This window comes from Myotis nattereri (assembly GCF_964212035.1).
Source record: "Myotis nattereri genome assembly, chromosome: 19".
Taxonomy (NCBI): domain Eukaryota; kingdom Metazoa; phylum Chordata; class Mammalia; order Chiroptera; family Vespertilionidae; genus Myotis; species Myotis nattereri.
The window spans coordinates 27,532,806-27,550,572 of NC_138095.1; the positions used below are offsets into that span (position 1 = coordinate 27,532,806).

General features: G+C 68.9%; 1 protein-coding gene across 1 annotated transcript in view; it reads right to left on the bottom strand.

Moving 5' to 3' along the window:
* Positions 1-2,203: 2,203 nt before the first annotated feature.
* The window catches only part of NCOR2 (nuclear receptor corepressor 2), a 135,374-nt gene continuing 119,810 nt past the window's right edge, over positions 2,204-17,767 (bottom strand). Inside the window, exons 33-48 of the mRNA XM_081113870.1 lie at positions 17,128-17,479; positions 16,410-16,631; positions 15,396-15,650; positions 14,428-14,577; positions 14,178-14,306; positions 13,905-14,100; positions 12,337-12,749; positions 11,012-11,161; positions 10,738-10,883; positions 10,183-10,376; positions 9,020-9,169; positions 8,563-8,708; positions 7,655-7,708; positions 4,900-5,121; positions 3,828-4,007; positions 2,204-3,333 (exon numbers count right to left, since the gene is read on the bottom strand). Coding sequence (XP_080969996.1) covers positions 3,155-3,333; positions 3,828-4,007; positions 4,900-5,121; positions 7,655-7,708; positions 8,563-8,708; positions 9,020-9,169; positions 10,183-10,376; positions 10,738-10,883; positions 11,012-11,161; positions 12,337-12,749; positions 13,905-14,100; positions 14,178-14,306; positions 14,428-14,577; positions 15,396-15,650; positions 16,410-16,631; positions 17,128-17,479 — 3,138 coding nt within the window. The 3' untranslated portion in view covers positions 2,204-3,154. The remainder of the gene's footprint in view (positions 3,334-3,827; positions 4,008-4,899; positions 5,122-7,654; positions 7,709-8,562; positions 8,709-9,019; positions 9,170-10,182; positions 10,377-10,737; positions 10,884-11,011; positions 11,162-12,336; positions 12,750-13,904; positions 14,101-14,177; positions 14,307-14,427; positions 14,578-15,395; positions 15,651-16,409; positions 16,632-17,127; positions 17,480-17,767) is intronic.

The following is a 17,767-nucleotide window of genomic DNA, read 5'->3' on the forward strand; positions in this document are numbered from 1 at the left end:
CTGAAGCAGGTGCAGGCGTTTGGCAGGGAGACGGGGATGGGAGGGGGAGGGGGCATCTGGGCGTCCGATTTACAGGCGGAGACGGGGTGGGGCGGGATGAGCCCTTCGGGGTTGAGGACTGGCTGTGGCGGCTGGAAGGCAGGGGGTCCTGTGAGGGCGCCAGGAGGCGTGAGCGCTCCCTACACCCTGCAGACACCCCCACGTCGGGTCTGGGCCACTGGCCCTCACCCGGCTGCCCACGCTGAGGCCAGGCGATGGAGGGGACGGGGCGGCAGAGATGACACCCCCCTCCCCCCATATCACATGTCACTCTGGTCTGACCACAGCCGAGGGATCCTGGGTGGCACCGGCAGGCGTGGCCAGTGCCACCCGACCCCCCCCCCCCCCCCCCCGGGTTCCTGGTGGGGGCACTTGAGCCCAGCGGAGGGAATCCTTCGCTGGCCCGACACTGCCACCTGCCTGTGGGCGCCAGTACTGCCGCGGGAGCTGGGCTGAGGCCTGTTGGTGCAGATGAGGGAGCGGGGCTCAGAGGGCACCCAGGGCGTCCCCAGGGTCACACGAGTGTCACCTGGGGTCCGGAAGCCAGGCGTGTGGCTCCACAGCCCTCCGCTCACTCGGCCTCATGGCCCAGCTCACAGGGACTAACGGGCCGCGGGGCCTGAGGATGCCGGCTGCTCCCGCCCCACCACCCCCCGGGGCCTCGCAGGTCCACACCCCGGGAAGCTTGGAGGCAGCAGGGGGGCCCCCTGGTTCTTCGCTGCCCCCCAAATCCTGTGGGAAGGGCTGAACGTGAGGCTGAAGCCTGAGGTCTGGTGAGGGCGGAGCCGCGGGGTCCCTGGGAGCCGCCCCTCTGGGCAACGAGGGCGCCTGTCCCTGGGTGGCCTGTCCCGGGTGGCCGCGGCCAGTGGCTCTGGGCTGGGGAGCCACAAGGCGGAGGGACCAGGACAGGGACAGGCTGGGTCCCAGGACCACAGGGCCCCGGCGTAGCCTGACTCGAGCGAAAGGAGAATTTCCATTTTGCCGACTGCCTGTGGGGTTCACCCTCTCGTCCGGGCTTCCCGCACCCATCAGAGCCCCCGACGGCCCCCGGGTCCTGGGGAGCAGGCCTGCCCCAGCCTCAGCGCCTGCGGGACGGCCTGAGGTGTCGTCTCCGGGGCAACGTCTCCATCCAATGGCCGGGTGGGGCTGGGGCCTGGCCCCTCTGAGGACAGAGCCCAATGGGACACAGCCAGGGTCCTCGCCCCTGACCTCGGCTCTGACCCCAGGGTGGAGGTCCTCTGACCTGTCGGGAGGAGGGGTGGCTATCAGGGGTCATGCTCAGGTTAGCGACACCCTGGGGTCGCTGTGGGGGAGGCAGCCGGGCCTTTGCCGATGCGTATCTAACCCACGGGAAGGGTGTCCCCAGGACGGTCACTCAGGAGGCGGGTTGGCCAGCACCACCCGGCCCACCTGGGTCCCAGGAAGGGGCACTGAGCCCTGTGTAGAGGGGGCCTGAGGGCTGGGCCAGAGGGGGGACAGCAGCCTGGGCAAGGGCGGTCTTCCTCCCGCTGGGTACACAGGCAGCAGGGCCCCGAGGCCCCACAGCTCACACCGCGCCTCCCCCCAGGACGCCTCCTAGGAGCCCAGCACCTGGGCCGTGGTGTGTGGGCACAGGGTGGGCACAGGTGGGCAGCGAGGTCTCCCAACTGCCCTTCCAGAACCAGGCACCCGGCCTGGCAGCCACTGAAATGGTCACACGTGACCAGGACAGGCGGGCGCGCGGCTGTGGGTGAGGGAGGCAGGTGGGCGGCAGGAAGCGCAGGAGGCACAGGGGAGGGGCAGGAGGGCGGGGTCCCGAGGGCTGAGGCTCGCTGGGCTCCTCAGGGACGCGGCCAGCCCGACTGCGGCTCCCGAGCCCGGTTACCCAGCAGCCGAGGAGCAGACGGGCAGCTGCTTCCGGACCCAGCGGGCGAGCTGTTCCCCCTTCCGGCTGGTAGTCCAGACAGTGTGTCCGCTCGTCACCGGGACGCCTGCCCCCATGTGACGCCCGTGGGAGAGCCCTCAGTGCCCTCAGGGGGGCATCCTAACCCATCCGCATGGGCCCCGGCTGCTGAGTTAGGGGCACGTTCCTTGCCCCCCCCACCAATAGGGTTCCCTCCCATGGACACCCCCCCCACCCCCCTCCCTGGCGCCCAGCCTGAGATAAAGCAGCAGCAGCCGTCACTCGAGTATAATTCGCTTTTAATGAGAACAATGTGTGTAAATGACAGAACGCCACCGCCGTGCGCAGATGGCGGCCGCGAATACCCATCGAACGCATTCTGCCCACGGAAGGGAGGGAGGGCGGGCGGGCGCGGGGGCTGGGCCAGTGGCCCGCCCCTCGGCCCGTGGACACGACGCCAGGGCCGCCGACGGGGGCCTGCGCGCGCCGCTTGAACGGTAAGCGGGTTGAAAGCGCAGCAGCAATAATACTGGGTGAGTCCTTCCTTGCGTAAAACATCTGAATTAATTCATTGAAGGTATCAAAAATATACCCTGTAAACCAACACATTTACACCTGCCTCTCCCACCGCCCGCCAGCGCGACAGAGCGGTCGGTCCCCGGGCCACGCGCCCCAGGCCGCACCCGGCCCTTCCGCCCGCCCGTCCGGCCTGACGTGGTTTCCAGCAGTTCTCATGGGCCTGGGCGGCCCGCGGGGCCCGGGACGAGCGCGCTGCGGGCTGGACAGGGCCCGTGTCCATCTGTCCAGAGCGCGAAGCGGGGTGCGGATGGAGGGAGGGCGCGGGGGCTGCTAGCTCAGTTTACACTTTGGTTCCAAATGCGTTAAGGGGGGGAGGCAGTGGCGTGGGAGGTGCGTGGTCATCCGGCTTTGGGTCCCTGGCCGTCCCAGCTTCTGTGTGTGGCCGCCGCCCGGTCCTCCGCCCGGCCCCGCCCCCCCCACCCGAGCACCAGGTAAACAACCCCTGAGAAAGTCACTGCACAGGGCCAGCCAGGCGGGAGTCCCAGTTAAGGCTTTAGACGGGCAAGGACGCCGGCTCGGATGGGCGGACGATGGACAGGCGGACGCACAGGCGGACGCGGGGGCTCCTTCCTCGTGGGGGAGTCGGCCGCCGCCCGCCCTCACCTGGCCGCTGGGGGTGCTCGCGGGCCCGGCCGTCCCCAGCCCCTGCGTCAGTCACTCGCTGTCGGACAGCGTCTCGTACTGTGAGCAGAGCAGCGGCTTGGGCTCCTCGTCCCAGGCGTGATGGGGGCCGGCCAGGGGCCCGCCCGCGGGGAGGCCGGGCGGGGGTGGGGAGGCCATGACGCCCGCCTGCAGCCGCATGATCAGCGGGTTGTAGGGGAACGGAGTGGAACCTGCCGGGGAGACGGGGAGACACCGGGAGGTGCTGGTGAGCCAGGCAGCCCCCCGCAGGCCCGCCCCCGGCAGACTCGGGCCGTGGCCTCCTGGGCCGAGCAGCTGTCCCAGCCCCTTCGAACTCCTGGAAGGTTTCTCAAACGGGCTGGACCCACAGGGCCCCACCCCAGGGCCACTCCGCAACCACAGGCCTGTGGTCCTGTCGGGGCTGCTCTTCCCCCAACACCTGCGGCGCCGCCGCCTGCGCAGCCACCCGCCAAGCCCGTGGGTGGAGCCCGCCGCCTCCCTCTCCCGGCTTCTGACCCTCCACCCTCTCTGGCCACTCACACCCTCTCCCTCCCCCGGGCCTTTCTCAGGAGCTTCCTGCCACCTGAGCCGTCCCTAGAACAGGCCCTACCACGTGCTCACGCACAGTAGGTGCACGGGCAGCTGGCGGGGCCAGGCCAAAGGTTGCAGCCGCCCCACCCCCACCCCCACCCCCACCCGTGCCCACCTGCAGATGAGGGCCGGTCCTCCCACACGCGGCTGGTCAGCGGCGTCCGGCGGCTGCAGTCCCCCTCCGAGTGCACCGAGGAGACGGAGGGGGGCCGGTCCCCGGGGGCCAGGCCTGGGGCCGGGGACTTGGCTTTCCGGCTGCTGGGTCTGCCTGAGACCTTGGCTTTCCCACCGCCGCCTGCAGGAGACACAGGGGAGGAGCCGTGTCAGACGCCAAGCAGCACTCACCACGGGGAACAGAGCACGGGGCGGGGGGCGGGGGGTGAGGACCCCCCAGGGAGGAGCTGGGGTCTGGAGGTGAGTTTCTACCAGAGGGTGCGGGCTGAGGGTCTGCAAAGCCCCTCAGGCTGCCCTGCAGCCTGGCTACCCGCCCGGCAGCCTTGGGCTTGACTCAGGCCGCTGCCCGGGCTGTGCCGACCCTCAGGGTCAGCAGGCCTGTGGGGAGTGGCCAGACCCCGGGGCCAGGCCTGGGCCTCCGTGAAGCCCAGAGACTCTGGGCCGCAGGGTCCGGGTCAGGCCTGGCCGTTGCTCTGGGTCCGGGTCAGGCCTGGCCATTGCTCTGGCAGAGTGTGGCCCAGCGAGGGGGGCTGGCCCACGGACACTGGCCTCCTCCCATCAGCCCGAGGGCCGGCGGTGGACATGCACGGTGACCCCAGCAGGCGCTGAGCCCGGGGGTCCCCCTGACCTACAGTGGGCGGGTCCTCGCTCCAGCCTGACCTCCCGCAACGGGACAGACGGGGAGCGGGCGGCCCTGTGTCCCGGGGGAAGGCGGGTGGGGCGCGGGCGGCGATGTGAGTGTTTTTAGAAAAGCAGCAGCTCCTTTGGGCCTGGGGGGCGAGGGGGCCTCGGGGCCACGGGCCCACACGGGGTGGGGGGGTGCCCGCCCGCCCAGCTCGGGGATTAGCCACGTCCAGAACCACGTCAGACACGCACAAAAGTAGTCAGAAGCTCTGAAGCCGAGGGGGGAGAGGGTCGGTGAGCGGAACCGGAGGCAGAGGATTAAGGACACGGGGGGGGGGGGGGGCGGGGGGGACGACAGACGGGGCGGGCCGAGCGAGAGGCCTGCAGACCTGGCGAGGTGAGTGCGTGTTCGCTCCGTCCGTCGGCAGCGGTTATGGGCATAGCAGCGGGCAGGCCGGCACTGGCATTCAGAGCGTTAAAAGCATTGGCGCCGAGCGGGGGCTCCTCCCACTGGTCATATTTACCCATGAGCGCCTTTCTAATAATGGCCTCCAGCCCCAGGTTGGTGCTGGCCTGCTCGGGCAGCGCCTGGCTTCGGCAGGTCATGAGGCCTGGGAGAGAGACACACACACGGGCCGGGGACATGGAGGGGCAGCAGGAGGGAGGAGGGAGGAGGGAGGAGGGAGGAGAGAGAGTACACAGTGAGCACATTTCGGCAAAGCAACACGATTCCTCACCCCCTGCCCCCTGGTTCCCCTGCCGCTGCGTCGGGGCCCTGGGAGCACGTAGGCATCCCCGGGGGGAGGGGGTTTTGGGGGGGCTTAGGTGACGCCCCAGCCTGCTCTCTATCCTGCCCCCTGGGAAATCAGGGGCACCTTCTGCCCCCCCTCCACCCCTAGTCCCAGCTGGGGCGGCTTCCTGATTTAAATTCCCAGTGGCCTGCAGAAGAGGGGGACCGGAGGACCGCCCCGTGTGGGGAAGGGGCCGCTGGGAAATTAAGTCAAGCCGGAGCGAGGGACGAGGCACAGGGCGGGGCGGCAGGAGGCTGGGGGAGACTCGGGGAGGGTGGTGACCGGGCGGCCGGTTTCCCCCGCCCCCCCATGCCTCTGCCCCTGAGGCCAGGACCCTCAGCCCCGCCTGACCCCCCACAAGCTGGGCCTAACCCCGCCCCCACCGGGAGCCACAAGGAGAGAGAGAGGTGCAGAGACGAACGGTGAGGGGTCGTAGCCATGCAGTTACGGTGCGTGCGGGGGACAGGGCAGAGCTGGAGACAAGGGCACGGCCACCCCGGCCGCCCGCCCCTGGGAAGGGCCGAGTCGACGCGCTGCTCCCCCCAGAGCCGCCCAGAAGCCGCTGGCCACCGAGCCTCCTTCCTGCGCCCGGGTGTCCTGACCCTGGCGTTTTTCTGGGATCCGTTCTGGGCACTTGTGCCAACCCCGGGGAAGGGGTCTCTCTCTAGAACTTTCTCGAAGCCAGACTTTGCCGGCAAAGCCACGAGTCGCCGGGCAGCGTCTCCGAGAATTTTAATCCTTCACTCCAAGCGAACGTGAGGATACCCCGTGACCCCCACGCGGTCCGAGAGCGAGACCGTGGCCCACGTGGCAGCCTCCACATCCCGTTTCTATGGCAACCGGTGGGCAACTACATTATTTTTCTTTTCGCCGCCAGGGGGCGCGCTCTCCCACCTCCCAGCTGTATCTTGGCTCTGGTTCGTCAGCACTTTAAACACACACCGAACTGTGTCCCCCAGAAAACGCCAGACTCCCAGCAGGGCGAGCGCCCCGCACGCTGAGCAAACCCCGGGGACGCGGAAACCTCGACGCGGAGCACGCAGGCCGCAACGGCCTCTGGCCGGGTTCGGGCTCGGCGGCCACAGGTGTCCCTGGGCCTCGTCCGCAAGGTCGCGGTCCCTGAGCTGACCCTGCGGGAGGCGGCCCGTGTCTGGTTACAGCGGCGGGAGCCCTGGCACCCTGGGCACGAACGTCCGCAGACGCGCGCACCCGTGGCCCAGTGGCCTGTGTCAGGTTCGGAACGTTCCAGAAACACTCGTTTCTAACCCCCTTGTTGTTCTGGACGGACTGTCTCCTCCCCGGGGTCCCTGGGGAGAGCTGGGACCCAGCAGGGACCCACCAGGGGAGCCAGCAGTCGGCCTGTCGCACAACCCAGCGGCCCTCTGCTCACCAGCCTGGGGACGCAGGCCCCCAGGCACGGCAGCACATGCCCCACTCCCCCGGCTCAAGGTCCCCCGGCTCAGGGTCCCCCGGCAGGGCCAGAGCTCAGAGTCCTGCAAACACACCACCTCTGCACATGGGGCCCGTCCACGGAGGGTGACAGCCCCCCAGCAGCTCAGGGTTCAGACCCCTCACACCAGACTCAGCCCCACCCAGTCCTTCCCTGAAGAAGCACAGTGTGGCCCCTGCCCGAGGACGGGGTCCAACCCCAGGGGGCCCCTGAGCCCACAGAGGGCTTCAGTTTTAGCTGGAAAATGGCCGGGAGGCTCAGTGGTTGAGCGTCAACCTATGAACCAAGAGGTCGCAGTTCTATTCCCGGTCAGGGCACAGGCCGGGGTTGTGGGCTCCGTCCCCAGCGGGGGGCGAGCAGGAGGCAGCCGAAGGGTGTTTCTCTCCGACGTTTCCGTCACTCTCCCTTCCTCTCTCTCCAAAAACCAATAAAAAAATACTTTTAAACGTGTGCGAGCTTCAGCCCTGTCTATGTGACACACCCACGTGGCTGCTTCGACTTCCCGGCTCCAATGTTCACGTAAAGCGGATGCTCTCACTATAAGAAGTGCCCGCACGGGCCCCGAGGGAAGCCTGTGCACCCCGAGTGCGAGCCCAGGCCCCTCCACACAGTCACATTCCCTCTGGGACGTCGCAGGTGAGCCGGGCAGGTTCCCAGACGGCCGTCCGCACACCTCACCCCTTCTAAACGCACCCGGGGCCTCCTCGCCAGCCTCGCTGGCCCCCCCAGGGCTGGGGTAGACAGAGGAGGGGACACCTTGGAGCTACGAGGACTCCGGTGGGGGCAGTGCCCCCGGGACTCCAAGGCCAGGTCCCCCAGTCTCCTTGCACCCTGACCTCCCGGGCGCAGCTGAGTTGGGGAAGGGGGGAGGGGCCGGCGCCCATGGGCCCGGCGGGCGGTTACCTGCGCCGGTGATGGCGGGCATGTTGAAGATCTCCGTCCCGGGCTGGCCGATATCTGGAGGGGTGAGGAGAGGTGAGACCCACAGCCGGCGGCCCACGCCCTCACCCCCGCTGCCACCTGTGGGTCTAGGCCAGGTGCCACCTGGGCGCTGGCTCAGTGCAGATGGGCTCCTGCCGGGGCAGGTCCTGGGGTTGTATTTCCAACCAGCTCGCCAGGCTGCTGACCTGCTGACCTGCACCCCCACCTGCAAGGCCCCGAGGCACCGGCTGGGCTAGGGACTGTCTGCAAGTTTCCAGGCCATTCCCGGAAAGAGGAGCATCGACACAGGAACCAAGCGGCCGCCGGTTCGACTCCCGGTCAGGGCACAGGCCCGGGCTGCGGGCTCGATCCCGGGGGGCGTGCAGGAGGCAGCCGATCGATGATCGTTTCTCTCTCACTGATGTTTCTCTCTCTCTCCCTCTCCCTTCCTGTCTCTCTAAAAAGAAAAAGTCAATAAAAATGTATTAAGAAAAACACACACAGAGGAGGATCCGGCTCCCCCGACGGCCCGGCCCTTGAGGCCTCCTGACGCCCGGGACATGGCCAGTTCCTGCCGTTCGCTGTCCTGAGAGCGGCTGCGGGAGGCTGGGGTTCAGGGCACCACGTAAACGGGGGACCACCCACGGGACGAGCACCGTGAACGGAGGACACGTGACCCCAATGCCCGGTGCCCGCACGGGGCTGAGCACAGGCCCTTCACACGCCTATTCCCTGGGCGCCCCGGGGGCGGGCGCTGCTGCCAAGTGCCTACGGCACAGAGACCAGCCTGGACCGGGCGAAGGGCCTGGCAGGGTGGTCAGTGGTCCCCTCTCCTCCCCTCCCCTCCCCCACTGTGGGTCTCCGCGGCCGCTCGGCACCCAGGCCCTTACTGTATTCGGGCTCGTTCCGGCTGTGGGTGCCGAGCTTCTTGTTGATCTCCTGCTTCTTGGACTTGACCATGGCGGAGGTGCTCTCGGTCAGCTTGCTGAAGAAGGCGGGCGGCTGTCCGGTGTTGCCTGGAGACTTGGAGCCCATCCTGCCGGAGGCCGGACCCGGGTCAGCTCCCCGCCGTGGGCGTGCTCACCTCCCGCGACGGGGCGCTCACCCCCCGGCTGCCCGAGATCCACCCCCAGCCCCTCCCCGTCCCTCCCTCAGGCCACGTCGCCTGCACCGGCGGCCAGAGCTGAGCGACGCCAGCCCGCCGCCCGGGAATCGGCCGCCGAGGCCCCAGGCGGGGCCGTCAGCTGAGCAGGTGGGAGGAAGCCTTGGTGAAGCCCGAGGCGCGAGGGGCTGTCCTGAGCCTCCATGGTGGGCGTGGGGGTGGGGGTGGGGCTGGCGTTAAGGTACCTGGACTCCGCCTGCTCCCCATCGCGGTACAGCGGGGGGTACAGGGCGCTCCGGGGGTGCCCGGGCTCCGCCAGGCCCTCCGGCGGGGACACGGGCTCGATGCCGTCCTCACCGCCGCCCAGGGCCGCCGTCTTGCTCGGCTCCGGCGACCTGTGCGGAGAAGGGTCCCCGCGGTGGTCAGAGCTCAGGCGCCCCCTTCCGAGGGGCCCCCTCTCCCCGCCCCCGGCAGGCGGCTCCTCTGAACCAGGGCTCGCCCGCCCTCCTGGGAAGAGCCGGACGGTGCTTTAGGTGCCGTGGCCACCTGTGGTCTCTGCTGCGTGTTTTTTTCTTTTCTTTTTCTTTTTAACAAACATTAACCCAGCCCGGCCGGTGTGGCTCCGTGGAGAGTGCTTTGACCTATGAACCAGGAGGTCGCGCTTTGATTCCCGGTCAGGGCACAGGCCCGGGTTGCAGGCTCGATCCCCAGGAGGGGGCGTGCAGGAGGCAGCCGATCCGTGATTCTCTCTCATCGTGGACGTTTCTCTCTTCCTCTCCCTTCCTCCCTGATACATATTTTTTAAAAAATTGAAAAGTAAAAATGTAACACCGCCCTCAGCTGTGGGCCGTGTGTGAACAGGCTGGGGGGCTGGACGGGGCTCAGGACGGGTCCGCAGGCCACTCCTGCACCGTGCCAGGTGCCCCACTGCCCCTGACCCCCCGGGCTGCCACCGCTGCGTCTCACTCAGCCGGTGGCCCAGAATGGCTCCACCCCGGAGCTGGGGACCATCCTCTCCTCGCACCCCAGGTGCCCAGGGGAACCCGGGGTGAGGGTGCCAGCCGGCGGGGCGCTGGTTCGAATCCCAGCTCCGCCACTTACAGGCCGCGCCCCCGTGGGCAAGCGAGTTCCCGCCTCACGCCTTAGTGCCTTCATCTGTGAAACGAGGCTTTGCTGCCTACACCTCCCGGGGCCACGGGGAGTCCTGGGTAACCCGGGTCAGGTGTTTACTCGGTGCCTGGAGCCCACGGACACGCCATTATCTGTCAGCCGTGACCGTGAACCAGGCTCCTGTCTCCCCGGCCTCAGCGTCTCCTCTGAACCCTGGCATCGAGGGGCAGACGGCTGACGGGGCCTCCCGCAGGCTGACCGGCAGGGGGCAGCGCCCCGGCCTGGCCCCAGCACACACCTCTTGCCCCCTTCGCTGTGCGGGGAGCCGCGGGCGGGGGCGCCGTGGTCCGGGGGCGGGAGGTAGAGGTCGCTGGGCGGGCGGCGGAGGTCCAGGACGGGGCAGGTGGCGCCGGGGAAGGAGTAGAGGGGCGCGGGGAGGGGCGTGCCAAGCTGCTGCGGGTGGTGCCGCGTGTAGTCCTGCGTGATGACCTCCTGTGGGCCGGGTGGGAGGAGGCATGGGGTCAGGGGTCAGGCGGCGGCGTTCACGTGCCAGAACCTTCCGGGGGCGGGGGCTACACTGGGCTCTGAGGGCGGAGCCCGGCTCGGTCCTGGGCTCCCTGCCCACAGCAGCCGCGATGCCCCGCGTGCCCAGGGGCGTGGAACCGGGGCTCAGGCCGGGGCCCCGTCCGCTGGACGAGGGGCAGCTGCAGAATCTGACTTGGAGACTGGGGGGTCCCCAGGCCGCCCCGCCAGGACTCCGTTTACCCATCAGACAAGAGGCTCCCCACCTGCCTACCCCCTGCCCCGCCCTGGGCCCACCCCCGATGCAGAGGTGGCGAGGAAGGGTAGTTACACTGATGTGCTGGGCCAGGGTGACCACCCGCTGGTGACCTTTGACCCCCGGCGCGGTCTGGAGCAGCGGGCTGGAGGCGGGCTGGCTCTCGGACAGCGGCCGCAGGTGGGGGAGGTGCGTGGCCTCACCGCCCAGCTTCCCGGAGCCTGTGGGCAGAGCAGGGCGGGTCAGGGCGGGGCTGGGGCTGGGCCGTCCCCAGCCTCTGGGCGCCTGGTCTTCAGGTCTGCGGGATGGGGTCACGCCTATGCTCGCAGGGCTGGTGGGGGGGGCCCACCTGGCTGCTTGTGCCGCAGGTCCCCCTCCAGGTGGCTCTTGTCCAGCTCCTCGAGGTGCTTGGGGAGCCCCTTGTCGGGGGCCAGGCTGGGGGAGCTCACGGGGCTGACGGGCTCCACCCCGTCGGGGCTGTAGCTGCCGCCGTGGTAACCTGCAGCGTGCGAGCCTGGGTCAGGCCAGCTGGTGCTGGGAGCGGGCTGCCCCCGGCCTCCCCTGCCTGCCCCGCGGGCTGGTCCCCAGGCCAGAGCTGGGCATCTGGGCGGACGGAGAGGGGGTGAACGGAGCAGGGGCTGCTGGGTGGCCAGGGTCGGGGTGCACTGAGGAAGGAGGGAGAGGGGACAGCAGAGAGGGAGAGAGATGGAGGAGAGGAGAGACTGGGGCACCCCGGCAGGCAGGGTGAGAGAGTGGGGGGACAGAGAGAGAGAGAAACTCAGACAGAGAGAGATCGGGGGCATGAGCTGGGGGAGAGAAAGACGGGGGAGGGGGGTGTGTCTCTGGGAACGGGGGTGTGGATCGGCCGTGATGGGCTGGAGGGAGTGAGGTCTGGCTGGGGGGAGGGGGGGGCAGGGAGTGACAATTAGTCTGAGGGTCCCCCGCAGCCCCTAGTCCAGTAAAGAGGAGCCCGAGCCGGGGCCGGAGGTGGGAAGACTCCCCTGTCCCAGAGCAGGGGGACACCCGGGGCCAGGGCATCCCACGGCTCCCGGACAACCTGGCAGGAGGCAGGGGTCAGGTCCCCAGCTCCTCCTGGAAAGTGGAGCGTCCCTCCCCTTCCCGGCGTCCTCGGCGGGCGTCCTCCACACCGAATCCTCCATCCACACACGGCAGCAGGCTGCGCCCGCGCCCCCGGGCCCACTCCCTGCTCCCCGGGCGAAGGAGGCGCAAAAGTGGGGCGATGGGAGGCGCGGCGGGAAGTCAAAACCACAGATCCATTCATTTAAGGAAAAGAAGCGAAAATCCAAAAAAAAAAAAAAAATCATGATAAAACGATGTGCAAAGGAGGGGGCGCCCCCCCCACACCGGAGGGGGGCGGGCGGCAGGCAGCCGGCGGGACGGCAGCGCGTGCAATCGACGAAGACGACGTGGAAAAAAAAAACCAAAGACCAAAATCAATGAAAAATGGGGGGGCGGGGGCGGGGCGGAAAATAAAAGCAGAGATCGAAGTATCTTTAGGCCACGAAGACGGGGGCGGGCGCGGCGGGCCCGGGGGCTTACCGTCGCGAGGGGAGTCGGCGGCCAGCGAACCTCCTTCTCGCGGCCCTTTATCGTGAGCAATTTGACGCATGATTATCGCGTCTATGAAGGTGGCCGCTGTCAGGGTGGTCTTACCCAGTGCTCGGAGCTCCAGTTCCTGGATGGAAAAGGGTTTACTTTGAGTCTTTTCCCGGTGCAGGTCCGCGGCCGGCGGGTCCGGGCTGGCGCGGTGGGCGGCGAGGCTCTTCGCTGGGGTGCGGGCGATGGCCGCGTGGCCGGGGCCGGCGGGGGCCAGGGCCCGGGGCTCGGCGCCCTTGCCCGGGGAGGAGGCGGGCTCCAGCCCGGCGCGGGCCTGGGGCTTGGCGAGGAAGGTGTGGCCCGCGTCCCCGCGGGGCCTCTCAGGCCGGCTGACCCTCGGGGCCTCTTTGGGCAGCAGGACGGGGTCCAGGAGGGTGGGGTAGACCCCGTCCAGGGTGCTGCCCAGCGGGCAGTGGGCGGCGGGTGGGAATGTGGCGGCTGGGCGGACGGGCGAGGAGGTGGAGGTGGACCTGGGGGAGGAGAGGGGGGTCAGGAGGCGGCGGGAGCCACGGCTGGGGCCTGCGTCACACCCTCGCTCTGACACCTGGGGGCGGGGTGTCCCCTATTCCCCACTGCTCCCTGGATAAACCCACCCTCCTGATGCTGGCCTGCAGAGCGTGACCTCACCCACCCACTCATTCATTCATTCATTCATTCATTCCTTCACAACTGTGAACGGAGCCCCCACTACGCGTCAGGGACACAGCACTGCACGGAACAGACAAAAGCTCCTTGCGCTCTGGTTAAGAAGGGACTGTAGACGTGTGAACCTACAGACCGGACCCTGTGGGAGGGTGGTGGCTGGAGGCTGCGCGTCGCGCCGTGAGAGAGGACGCCGGGGAGTGCTGGGGCGACGCCGAGGCTTCTGGGAAACGAGCCGTCACGTTTCATAACGAGTCGCGGGGGGGACGGGACGAGGGCGGCCAGTGTGTGGTGGGGAGGGGGGCGGCAGGAATGGGACTGATTTTGGAAGAAGCGGCTCCGTCTAGACAGGTCCCTGGGCAGGAGCAGGGGGTTCCGGGAAGCCCCTCCCCCAGTCCTTGGGGTATCTGTCACCAGAGGGGACCTGGGCCCCTTGTGAGAGTGAGCGGGTTCGGGGGCCTCGCCCTCCTCAGGGAACCGCTGGGTGTTGTCCAGGCAGGAGGGGCACCGTCTCCTGTTTGAGGGCCTTGCTTGGTTGTAGGGGGGCCTGGGGGTCTGTCCACAGACTCCCCTGAACCCAACACCTGTCCACCTCCTCATCCATCCGCCTGGCACGTCCTCACCTGGGTACCCACCTCATCATCTACCATCCGCCTGGCATCCTGCTCCCGTCGCCCACACTGACCTGCCTACCGTCTCTCCATCGATCCCTCCATCCATCCATCCAAGACCCATCCATTCCTCCATCCGTCTATCCACCCATCCATCCCAGTCACCATCTCGTCACCGACTCACCCACCCACCCATCCTCTCAGCTCCTCACCCCTCCCCATCCACCCACCGTCTAGGCACCCTCCCACCACCCACCTGCCTCCCCACCCATCAGCACCCGTCTATCTCCAACCCACAGGGCCACCCACGTCACTATCCCTCAGCCGCCCGCCCGCCCGCCCGCGGCCCCGCCCGGTGCCAACCTGGCCCACCTCAGGACCGTGGGCGTGCCGGGCTCCACGGAGGTGGCCACGCCCTTCATGCTGGTGTTGTGCAGCACGCTGGGCCGCTGCTGGACAGCATCCTGGGTCCGGGGCGAGATGGGTGAGTGCTGGTGGGGGTGGGAGGCGGGGCGGCTGCTGCTGCTGCCCCCACCCCCGCTGCCGCTGCCGCCGCTCTGCTCGGTACCTGGGGGGACAGGCGGCGGGTGAGAGGCCGGCCTCGGCGGCCGGCGGGCAGGGCCGGGGCGGGTCCCTGGGGCCTACCGGGCCTCCAGATGGGCGCGTGCTCCACCGTGGCGCTGGACGTGAGGATCGACTTCTCGCGCTCCCGGTCCCGGTCCCGGTCCCGCTCGGACGAGGACGTGGTGGGTTTTGTCAGGTGGGTGGGGCCTCCTGGAAACCAAAAGGCCTGCGGCTCAGCCCCGGGTGGAACAGAGCTGGCGAGGCGTCGGCCAGGGGGCGCCCAGCCAGCCGCTGGCCTCCCGACCCCGGACGGGGCAGGGGCAGGCGCTACCTGGGGAGAGCGGGGAGCTGCTGAGCCGGCTACTGAAGTGCTGGGCTGCGGAGGGGATGTAGGCCAGACGGTCCATGGCGGTGGCGGCCGTGCCCGGTGTCGGCGGCACCAGCACGGGCAGGTGTGGCACTTGGGACAGGTCGATGATGCCTGTGGGGGAGGCGGCGGCGGCTGCAGCCACGGGGGAGGGGCCACAGGCTGGCCCACCACAGGCCCCCGTCGGACACCACACCCTGGGGTTCCCTCCCGGGTGCACGCGCTGCCCCGCGGGGCCCTTCTGGACGCCAGGGGCTCCGGTGCCCTCCCCGCGGCTGCCAACCCGGCAGTGGCCGTGCCCTGCCGTCGGCCCCGTGTACACGGCCACACGGCTGCTCAGCCTCGGTTCCCTGCCCATCCCCACCTTTAATCCTCACTGAGGACGTTCTCTGGTTCACAGAGAGGGGGGGAGGGAGAGAGACACATCGGTGGGTTGCCTCCTGCACGCACCCGACCAGGGCCCAGGCTGGGGAGCCTGCACCCGGGGTTCGTGCCCTTGACCAGAATCGAACCCGGGACCCCTTGGTCTGCAGGACGACACTCTACTCACTGAGCCACACCGGCCAGGGCCCCCCCATCCCCACCTTTGAAACAGCTCGTGTGACCCATTTTCCCAACTGGACCCGAACTAGGACATGGGCGTTCCAGAACATTCTGGAAATTTCTCCCCCAGAGGACGACTTCCATGGGCGCATGCAACGCCACCCCAGGCCCTTGCGAGTCAGGGAACCCGAAATCCCGACAGCCTGATCCCAGGACCACGCACCGCCCGGCCGAGCCTCCCGGGTCCGTGCGGCCATCGGATGCCAGCGCACGCCCACCAGCCGGGCGGCCCCCACCCACACCTCCGCGGGGACACACGGTGGGCACCTCCCGCTGGCCTGCACGGGAGAGGGGGGCGGGGGGGGGCGGGGGGGCCCGGGACCACCCACCTCGCGGGCCGGCGGCATAGTTGAGCGCCAGCGAGGACTCGCGGGGGGCCAGGCCGCGCAGCATGTCGGCGCGCTGGGCCATGGCGGTGGCCGCGTTGTGGTGCATCTGCTGGGAGGTGATGTAGTCGTTGATGATGGTCTGCCGGTTCTCCAGCGCCGCCGTCTCGGGGTAGCCGCGGATGAGGTAGGGCGGGTACAGGTGCGGGTAGGTGGGGTTCGGGGCCAGGTGCCGGGGCAGGTAATAGGCAGCGGCCGCTGGGAGAGGGACACGGGGTCAGAGGTCAGACACCCCACCTGTCCTCGTGCCCCCACGCCCGCACCCTGACTGCGTCGCCCCAAACACCCCAGGAGAGAACTGAGGCCTCTAAGGAGTGAGACAGCTGTTCCCCAAAACACGTGGGGGGCTCTTGGTGATGGTGTTCTCTGGGCTGAAGTTCTCCAGCTACAGGGCGTGGGAACTGTGGGTCCCCGAAATACCGAGGGGGGCACCCGAATATTCGGGGAACGCCCACTGGAGCTTCCTGAGATCGTTTGTGATTTTTTTGTTCATCCTCACCCGAGGATATTTTTCCACTGATGTTTAGGGAGAGTGGAAGGGAGATGGAGAGACAGAGAGAAGCACATCGATTGGTTGCCTCCTGCACGCGCCCCAACCAGGGCCCGGGCTGGGAAGAGCCTGCAACCAAGTACGTGCCCTTGACCGGAATCGAACCCGGGCCCCTTCGGTCCGCAGGCCGAGGTGCTATCCACTGAGCAACACCGGCCGGGGCTGTTTGCGATTTGAAAGGCGCTGACCAGGCCCTCGGGGAAAGCAAACCGCTGGGAAACGTCACCCCAGCCTGTCCCTCAGACGCTGCGGACCAATCCCAACCGGGCAATTCCCACGGCGGCACCGTCGGCCTCCCCAGCTCCAAGCCTCCGTTTCCCCAAACGGCAGCGCCTCGCTGATGCCCGAGGAGCCACAGGAACGGGGCCCCCACCCCGGCTTCGGGGCCTGTGCGCCCGGACAGGCACCTGCGTCCAGGGGGATCCCGCGGGGGATGGCGGCGGGGTCGAAGGCCAGCGGGATGTGGCCGCGGTACAGGTCCACGCCGCTCACGCCCCGCAGGAGGTGCTCGTACGGCGAGAGCGGGTGCGGGTGGTGCTCGGGCGCCGCGCTGTGCGGGGACTTGGCGACTTCGCGGGGCGTGGACGTCAGCTTCCGGTCCTGGGCCGCCTTGCTGGACGAGTGGCTGCCTGTGGGCCCAGAGCGGGGCAGGCATCAGGCCCCTGTGCCCCGGCCCCCCAGCCCCCCCGACGGCCCCGAGGCTGGTGTTCATGGGGGGTGGGGGGGGACGGGTGTCTCTGGGGCCCCAGGACCCCAGGACCTCACCCACTGATTTGCTCCTTAGTTTTTTGTTTTGTTTTGATCATTTACTCATTTGCTTCTCATGTTTTGTTGTTGCTTTTTTGGTTCTTTTTAAAAAATAGATGTGCTTCAGCAGGGGGTGGGGCTCACTGCGAACCTGGCTGCTGAGGAGCAGGTTACAGCAGGACGGGGGCAGGGGGTGGGGGGGGGGTCGGGGAGCAGGCGGGGAAGGGCGGTGGGGGAGGCGGGGTTCCTGAGCCGGATCTGGGGCAGAACCCACGGTGGCTCGGTGGGCGTCCCCGGGGCCCGGCCTGAGCTGACCGTGGGCAGCGAGGCAGTTTCCCGAGATGGGAGTCCCCCCACCCTCCCCCGCGCCCCACGCACCCTCCTGCAGGCGCGGCGTGGGCTCCCGCGTGGTCCCGGGCGAGCCGCGGGGGAGGGGGCCGGCGAAGGAGGCGTGGTCCTCGTAGGCGAGGGGGCTCTGGCGGGGCTTGCCCAGCTCGGGCACGATGACCGGGGCGCCCCGCGTGATGGAGCCCCCCGAGCCGCTGCCCGCGCCCGACCGGCCCTTGAGGCTCTCCTCGTAGCAGGCGCGCTCCAGCGCCCGCGCGTCGGCCATCACGTCCAGCGGGTGCACGGCCGGGAAGGTGCGGCTGGGGCTGCCGATGATGGAGCGCACGTCATGCTTCTTGGAGCCCGAGGAGGCCGTGCCAGCGTCGTACTTGAGCGGGGTGCCCTGGGGAGGGGGGAGAAGGGGGGTGAGCACCAGCCACAAACTCTCTCAGCCTCGACTGCTCAGCTACAACACGGGGAGCCACAGGCCACACTGGAGGGGCCCGCCTGGCCTCGGGCCTCAGCCGCCTGGGGGAGGGTCAGCAGAAGGCGCAGAGGCCAGCCCGTCCTGGAGCAAGTGGGGGACCGGCTCCTGGCCCCTGGGGTTGGCTGGAGCGAGGCCAACACCCCCGGGGGCGAATCCTCCCTCCCGTGAAGCAGGGCCTCCGCACGGAGGCTGGGCAGCGAGTTC